At 50.3% G+C, this 8,140-nt stretch overlaps 2 protein-coding genes across 2 annotated transcripts in view; both read right to left on the reverse strand.

The window, feature by feature from the left end:
- apc (APC regulator of WNT signaling pathway) overlaps positions 1–2,448 on the reverse strand; it is an 11,615-nt gene extending 9,167 nt beyond the window's left edge. Inside the window, exons 1-4 of the mRNA XM_016665837.1 lie at positions 2,352–2,448; positions 1,653–1,808; positions 1,023–1,110; positions 724–947 (exon numbers count right to left, since the gene is read on the reverse strand). Of these exons, the coding sequence (XP_016521323.1) occupies positions 724–947; positions 1,023–1,110; positions 1,653–1,787 (447 nt within the window). The 5' untranslated portion in view covers positions 1,788–1,808; positions 2,352–2,448. The remainder of the gene's footprint in view (positions 1–723; positions 948–1,022; positions 1,111–1,652; positions 1,809–2,351) is intronic.
- On the reverse strand, positions 7–6,673 carry LOC107834443 (adenomatous polyposis coli protein-like). Its single transcript, XM_016665842.1, has 5 exons — positions 6,464–6,673; positions 3,490–3,645; positions 2,858–2,945; positions 2,544–2,782; positions 7–688 (listed from the first exon to the last, which is right to left on the reverse strand). The coding sequence occupies exons 2-4, from the start codon at positions 3,622–3,624 to the stop codon at positions 2,556–2,558; spliced, it is 450 nt and encodes a 149-aa protein (XP_016521328.1). The 5' UTR covers positions 3,625–3,645; positions 6,464–6,673; the 3' UTR covers positions 7–688; positions 2,544–2,555.
- Between the last annotated feature and the right edge of the window lie 1,467 nt (positions 6,674–8,140).

Here is an 8,140-nt window from a genome sequence, read left to right on the forward strand (position 1 = left end):
TGACCCAGAACCCTCTGTACTGACCCAGAACCCTCTGTACTGACCCAGAACCCTCTGTACTGACCCAGAACCCAAGCAGCGGTGCTGGTCTTGCCTTAGCTCTTGTTTCTGCGGGTCTGTTTCCTTCTGCTTTGCCTCAGGTTCTGATCAGACAGGCTCAGTGACCGACTCTGTCCATCTGGATTAAATACTCTGTTCTCCACGGTTCCTTTTTCAGGCACCGTCATATTTGTTCTGTTTCTACTTGTGTAGGTTTAACTCGGGCGCCTCTCCATCTCAGTTGTCTCTGTCCTGTCCTTGGTCTCACCCGGCTGGACTTCTCTGCCCGTTTCTCCGCCTCAGCTTTTGGTTCTTCGTCTCCTCGTCTTGCCGGCTGTGTGTTTTCCTAGTAAACTGCTTGTTACAAAGTTTAGCGGCTGCTTGGAGCCAGTTTTAGTGCATTACCTGGTACGGCCAAACACGCACTGCTATTGGTCCGTTGGTTTCTTTTGCCACTACCGTAATGACTGTAAAAGCTGCGCCACTAAAACAGAAAGCTCGTAACAAGGTTCTAACTGTTTTAGTCATTATCTAATATCTAGAAAAATTGGTTTGATTCAGGGCTACAATTCAGTTCATCTGTTAACAGGAGCCTTCTGTAGAGAGAGTAGTGTGTAGTAGTCAATAGTAGTGTGTAGTAGTCAATAGTAGTGTGTAGTAGTCAATAGCAGTGTGTAGTAGTCAGTACTTCTCCTTCTCCAGCTCCTCCAGGCAGCGGTCGTGGCCGTCTCTCCCTGCAGTCGGAGCTCCTCTCCTGGGGAAGGAGGCCGGGTTCGGCCCCTGGGCCCCGGGTCCCCCAGCAGCTCCTGCCATCGTTCCGGAGGAAGAGGAGGCAGAGCTGGAGGAGGACGAAGGAGGTGGAGGAGCCCTGGTTCTGGTCCTCAAGCCGGCTGGGTCCAAACTCATCTCTGCGGGAAGAACCCAGTGAGGGAGCTGTGTGGACCAGAACCTGGCCCACGGCGGCTCGACCTGGTTCTCCTCACCTTTCAGTCTCTCTATGAGCTCCAGCTGGGAGCCGGACGCCTCCCCGGACTCTTCTTCTATGGTGCCCTGCAGCTGCTTCAGCACTTCCTGTTGGACACAAAGAGCAGCGCTCCGTGACTGGCTGGGAATCCCAGACAGGAAGTGACAGGAAGTGACAGGAAGTGGGGCCGAGGCAGGAGGCAGGGCTAACCAACCATCAGCCAGCAGCGCTCGGACAGAACCATCACACACACACTCACACACACTGGGACAATAACACACACCCTAACACAGAGCAGCAAACAGGAAACAGGAAGTCAGAGTTCCAATAGACATTAAGGATGAAACAACAATGAACCAGAGACCAGAACCACAGAGAGAGGAACCGGGTCGACCCAGACCACGAACCAGACCCAGAGGAACACAGCAAGGAAAAGAAAAGACGCAGACAGAGCGCTCACTCTGACTCATTTTCTGGTTCCTTCCAAAGATCCACACAAAGAGACATCCCACTCTGAACAAAAAGCTCTTTCTAACAGCGCAGCGCGTGATTGGCCGAAAACAGCTCAGGACTATCCTGGGGCGAGCGAGCGAGAGAGAGAGAAAGAGGGTGAGCGAGAGAGACCCCCCCCTCCCCCTCCCCCTCCTACCTTCATGTTGGACGCCTCTGTCTCCAGCTTGGTCAGGTGGTTGGAGTTGTCCTGCAGCTCCTGCCTCAGGTTGGAGTTCTCCATCTTCAGCACCTCCACCTGCCTCAGCAGCTGGTCGTAGGACGCCGCCGCCATGATGGACGCTCCGCCTCAGACCTAAGCCACACAGGTCAAAGGTCAACCCACAGCTGTTAGACATCAGTTCTACATATTCACTTGCAAAAAAACCTAGCTTTTATTTTGAAGGATTTGCTAACCAGAACCGGTTACCACGGTAACATCATGTTACCGTGGTAACAAGGTAGTTCATGTGTCCTCTGCATGATACTCTGCAGCGGATCAGGTTCTGGGTCAGAACCAGAACCTGCAGCAGAACAGGGTCTCTACAGAAAGTTCTGGATGGTTCTGGTTCCTGCACACTGACATCAGAACCAGAACCTATCAGCAGATCAATACTGATGATGTCACAGCTCTGATCAATAGCAGCTGATTCTCAAGCCCCCCAGCAGGCGGCCATTTTCCTCCATCCATCATCAAACCCCCCCTCCGTCTCCATCAGAGAGCATCAATGAATGAATGAATGAATGAATGAATTAGACCTGCAGATAGACCCCCCTGCCCCCACTGAGAACAATGAATCCCCCCAGCAGATGGAGGGATGGAGGACGGAGGATAAAGAAAGAGAAAATGGCAGCTCACCCCATCGCTGTCGCCTCCATCAGCCTCCGTCTCCGACTGGAGCGGGTCAGCTGATCGGCCGGCAGCCAATCAGGAGCCAGCCTCACAGAGGCAGAGAGGGAGGGGGAGGACAGCTCCCCCCTCCTCCCAGCATGCTCTGCTGCAGCACTGCAGGCTGACTGACCGGGTTACACACAACGGACCAGAACCAGNAGTGTGTAGTAGTCAGTACTTCTCCTTCTCCAGCTCCTCCAGGCAGCGGTCGTGGCCGTCTCTCCCTGCAGTCGGAGCTCCTCTCCTGGGGAAGGAGGCCGGGTTCGGCCCCTGGGCCCCGGGTCCCCCAGCGGCTCCTGCCATGGTTCCGGAGGAAGAGGAGGCAGAGCTGGAGGAGGACGAAGGAGGTGGAGGAGCCCTGGTTCTGGTCCTCAAACCGGCCGGGTCCAAACTCATCTCTGCGGGAAGAACCCAGTGAGGGAGCTGTGTGGACCAGAACCTGGCCCACGGCGGCTCGACCTGGTTCTCCTCACCTTTCAGTCTCTCTATGAGCTCCAGCTGGGAGCCGGACGCCTCCCCGGACTCTTCTTCTATGGTGCCCTGCAGCTGCTTCAGCACTTCCTGTTGGACACAAAGAGCAGCGCTCCGTGACTGGCTGGGAATCCCAGACAGGAAGTGACAGGAAGTGACAGGAAGTGGGGCCGAGGCAGGAGGCAGGGCTAACCAACCATCAGCCAGCAGCGCTCGGACAGAACCATCACACACACACTCACACACACTGGGACAATAACACACACCCTAACACAGAGCAGCAAACAGGAAACAGGAAGTCAGAGTTCCAATAGACATTAAGGATGAAACAACAATGAACCAGAGACCAGAACCACAGAGAGAGGAACCGGGTCGACCCAGACCACGAACCAGACCCAGAGGAACACAGCAAGGAAAAGAAAAGACGCAGACAGAGCGCTCACTCTGACTCATTTTCTGGTTCCTTCCAAAGATCCACACACAAAGAGACATCCCACTCTGAACAAAAAGCTCTTTCTAACAGCGCAGCGCGTGATTGGCCGAAAACAGCTCAGGACTATCCTGGGGCGAGCGAGCGAGAGAGAGAGAAAGAGGGTGAGCGAGAGAGACCCCCCCCTCCCCCTCCCCCTCCTACCTTCATGTTGGACGCCTCTGTCTCCAGCTTGGTCAGGTGGTTGGAGTTGTCCTGCAGCTCCTGCCTCAGGTTGGAGTTCTCCATCTTCAGCACCTCCACCTGCCTCAGCAGCTGGTCGTAGGACGCCGCCGCCATGATGGACGCTCCGCCTCAGACCTAAGCCACACAGGTCAAAGGTCAACCCACAGCTGTTAGACATCAGTTCTACATCTTCACTTGCAAAAAAACTGGCTTTTATTTTGAAGGATTTGCTAACCAGAACCGGTTACCACGGTAACATCATGTTACCGTGGTAACAAGGTAGTTCATGTGTCCTCTGCATGATACTCTGCAGCGGATCAGGTTCTGGGTCAGAACCAGAACCTGCAGCAGAACCGGGTCTCTACAGAAAGTTCTGGATGGTTCTGGTTCCTGCACACTGACATCAGAACCAGAACCTATCAGTGGATCAATACTGATGATGTCACAGCTCTGATCAATAGCAGCTGATTCTCAAGCCCCCCAGCAGGCGGCCATTTTCCTCCATCCATCATCAAACCCCCCCTCCGTCTCCATCAGAGAGCATCAATGAATGAATGAATGAATGAATGAATTAGACCTGCAGATAGACCCCCCTGCCCCCACTGAGAACAATGAATCCCCCCAGCAGATGGAGGGATGGAGGACGGAGGATAAAGAAAGAGAAAATGGCAGCTCACCCCATCGCTGTCGCCTCCATCAGCCTCCGTCTCCGACTGGAGCGGGTCAGCTGATCGGCCGGCAGCCAATCAGGAGCCAGCCTCACAGAGGCAGAGAGGGAGGGGGAGGACAGCTCCCCCCTCCTCCCAGCATGCTCTGCTGCAGCACTGCAGGCTGACTGACCGGGTTACACACAACGGACCAGAACCAGGACCAGCTGAACCAGAACCAGAACCACCAGAACTAGCTGACATCACATCCAGTGACCTCTGACCTCCAGCCAGCAGGGTTGCCCGTGGGCTGTCCACCTGAACATGCTCAATAGGCCGAGCAGATCGGTTCTGATGAGCGACCCGGTAGCAGACCTCCGTTAGATTATACAGATTATGAATTAGATTATTAATTAGATTACTAAATCCTCTCAGCGTTTCCATCAGGAACTCAGTTCTGACTTTAATCTCTTCATTTCTACAGAACACAAATTAATAACACAGTGCTGACTGATCAACCCAACAGAACCGGAACCGGAACAGAATCAACCCATGTCCTGATTCAAAACAATCAAGCAATAACCAGGCCTGTTGTGATAACAAATTTTGCTGAGCGATGAATTGTCTGAAAAATTATTGTGATAACTCAGTGTTTCTCCCCCCTGGTCCTCAGCCCCCCCCCCTGCTCTGCATGTTTTAGATGAGCCTCTATTCCAGAACAGCTGATTCACCTGATTGCATGACCATCAGGTGCTGCAGATCCTGTTAATCACCCAGAGATAGAATCCAGGTGTGGCAGAAGGGAAACACCTAAAACATGCAGGACAGGGAGGCCTGAGGACCAGGGTGGAGAAACACTGAGATAAACGATGATATTGTTTGAAGACCATTTTAAACTGATGTAATGACAATAATGTAAGCACATCCTGCCAAAAACAGATCCACTTTATTTTGAAATGAACACTAAACACTGGAACAAAATAAACAGATAAAATGGACTCTCAGTCTCCATTAACAAAAATCCTCATGAATAAAAAGTAAACAACATAAAACCAAATGGAAATAAAAACTGCATTCAACCAAAAGAGTGCATATTATGAAGTCTATATACTATATTGCCTTTCAATAATCATTAGATTTAGATAGAGACGGGCATATCCGACTACCTGATGCTTCAACCTCCATCACGCTCAGAAAGTGAGCGTGATGGAGGTTGTGGAGAGCGCCCAGGGTCATCAGAAGGCAGGCAGAAACATAAAGCCAATAAATTAAAATGAGGTCTATAATTTTAATTTTTCATGCAATTAACTAATTTATTGTGACAGGCCTAACCTGGAGCAGACGGACCGCTACGGACCCAATCAGAACAAAGCACTGCCCTGAGCTGGGCGGGGCTAGTGGGAGGAGGGCGGAGTTAGCATAGTCCAATGAAAACCTCCCATGTCGGCCATGTTGCTAATGACAAATATGTCACACGCAAAACTGCGCCTAATTATTTCCCTGCCGATTTGGGATGTAAATATGGTAAATATGGTAAATATGGTTTCCATGGTAACAGCGTTTCTCAGCATAATGAATATTTATTTTTAAATCAGACTAAACTGTCCTCAGACGGTCCATTCAATTGTCCCGGGTTCCATTCCCAACCGCTTCCTGTCCAGCTACTACATAATAAAAGCCTCCACATCCATCGAAGCTCCGTGCAGCAGATTCACGTTATTAATGGGTCACATGACTACTGAGCAGGCAGCTGATTGGCTGATGGCTCATCCAGAGGCAACATCAGCTGTACTACGGTGGTACTACAGCCATACTACAGCAGCTACACAGCAGTACTATAGCAGCTACGTAACAGTACTACAGCAGTATTATAGCCGTACTACACCAGTACTACAGCAGTTAAATAACAGTACTACAGTAGTACTACAACAGTACTACAGCAGTTAAATAACAGTACTACAGTAGTACTACAACAGTACTACAGCCGTACCTCAGCAGTTAAATATATAACAGTTCGAAAGCAATACTACAGCAGTCCTCTGATACTACACTGCAGGAATACTACAGTAGTATTACAGCAGTACTACTGTGTAGCTTTAGCTCCTGCTAACACCGCTTCGACTCATTCCGGGTTTTTCCCGGAACCAGCGCTCAGAAATCCGCCTCCTCTACTTGCAGGAAACTCCGGATCCTGTCAGCAGGTTCTGGTGGACCGGGACCTGTCCCGGACCGTTCTCGCTTCGGTCCAAACGCCGGTCCGGAACCAAAACAAGAGGCCAGCTAGCAGCTAGGCTAACAGCTCCTACCTTCTCGGTGATCGGGGCTTCAGGCGGCGGACAGACTCAACCAGCCGGGGAACGGGCCGTCAGAGTCGGTTCGGGGAGCTCATGAATCTGGTTCGGACGGGATAAACGGGGTTCACCAAAGTCCCTAAAAGTTCTACCGAACCCGCCTGGTTGAGGAGCCGCAGCGGCTGCTGTGCTCCGCCATCTTGTTTCTGTGTGTGAGAGGGCGGGGAGGTTTACTATGGCTGTGAGGACCGGCTGCGTCCTGCTGGTCCGCACAGCTACCGTAGGACCTGTGTGTGTGTGTGCGTGCGTGTGTTTCTTTGTAATACCTCGTGGGGACCAGTTTCCTGAAGCATACTGCGTTGTGGGGACTCACTGGAAACGCTGTTTTTGGGTCAGGAGTCAGATTTAGGACTAAGGTGTGAATAGAGTTTTGGTTAGGATTAGGCTGTAGGAATTAATGGAAGTCAATGGAAAGTCCCCACAAAGATAGACACCAACTGTATGTGTGTGTGTGACAGTGTGTTGCTGACCCTGTGAGGACCTCTGACCCTTCTGTGATAAAATGGACCTGGTTCCGACCGGTAGCAGAACCGAACCAGCGTTGCTGGGATTAATATTCTGAGCCTCTTCATGAGCAGATTATAATCTGCAGGAACATAACTACATCTGAGGCCTCATGTGTGCGCACAAAAAATGTGCGGTCCCATATGTCGGCATGTATAAAAATTAACTTTGCGTCAAGGTTTGCGTAAATATACACACACTTTTTTGCTGGCATGAAAATGTGCAGCAGCTACGCAAACTTTTTCTGTGAACAATATCAAACTACAAAGCGTCAAAACTCACCTAAATACACTGAAGCAGGGGTGAAAGTAGTTTTAAATTATTGGGGGTACTATGACAAAAAAAGCAAATTTATATATATCTCTCTCGCCCATTTCCGTCTTGTTCCAGTAGCCCATTTTTCATCAAGGTGCTCTGGTTCCCCAGCACCTGACGCAGACCTTGTTTGGCCGGGCGACGTCTGAGCCGGCATGTTATGCATATCAATGTCTCTCATGGTATGAGGTAGGCTATATAGCTCCAAGGGTCTTGCCTAAGGACCCACACTGCACACCTCAGTTTCACTGTTGTAACTGTTTGCCCCAGCCTGGATTCGAACCCGGGTCTCCCGGGTGGAAGACTGGTGACTTACCCACTGAGCTATACAGTCAGCTATTTGGACGGCCATGTTAAATAAAAGAACTAACTCGTTTCTTTATTCAGCTTTATTCCGCCATGTGCATCTCTCGAACAGACAGACTGAGAGCACCGAAGAAGAACAAACCCATAACATATGCTCCTGGCATAACAGTGCCCCTAGTGGATAGACATGTAGTACAAATAAAACAAAGGAGTAACAATCTCCCACTTTTCTTAAAAAACAAAACAAAACACAGGGCTTATGAGAAAGTGCAGCCATTAAGGATCTTGTCAGAACAGTCTCAACGTAACAGAATATGAAACATCTTATGACTGAATTTATTGAAGAATCCAAAATCCTTCATAAAGAGCCCTAAGGAGTGAGGTTGCGGATGCTCCCTTCTTTGTTAAACAGTCTGCAAGTTGGTCTTTTGTTTGAGACCACAACACTTGATGAACTTTCTTAGTTTGCATCAGTTCTTTAATTGAACTGATTTCCAGGCGTAACCT

This window comes from Poecilia formosa, unplaced genomic scaffold (genome assembly GCF_000485575.1).
Source record: "Poecilia formosa unplaced genomic scaffold, Poecilia_formosa-5.1.2 Scaffold626, whole genome shotgun sequence".
Classification (NCBI taxonomy): domain Eukaryota; kingdom Metazoa; phylum Chordata; class Actinopteri; order Cyprinodontiformes; family Poeciliidae; genus Poecilia; species Poecilia formosa.

What these genes read in the sequence shown, in the direction of transcription:
- LOC107834443 (XM_016665842.1), bottom strand. Translation starts at nt 3,624, where the DNA reads ATGGCGGCGGCGTCCTACGACCAGCTGCTGAGGCAGGTGGAGGTGCTG. An exon ending in CAGAGGCGTCCAACATGAAG is followed by an intron (nt 2,946 to 3,489) that starts GTAGGAGGGGGA and finishes TGTGTCCAACAG; the next exon opens with GAAGTGCTGAAGCAGCTGCA. An exon ending in GCTCATAGAGAGACTGAAAG is followed by an intron (nt 2,783 to 2,857) that starts GTGAGGAGAACC and finishes TTCTTCCCGCAG; the next exon opens with AGATGAGTTTGGACCCGGCC.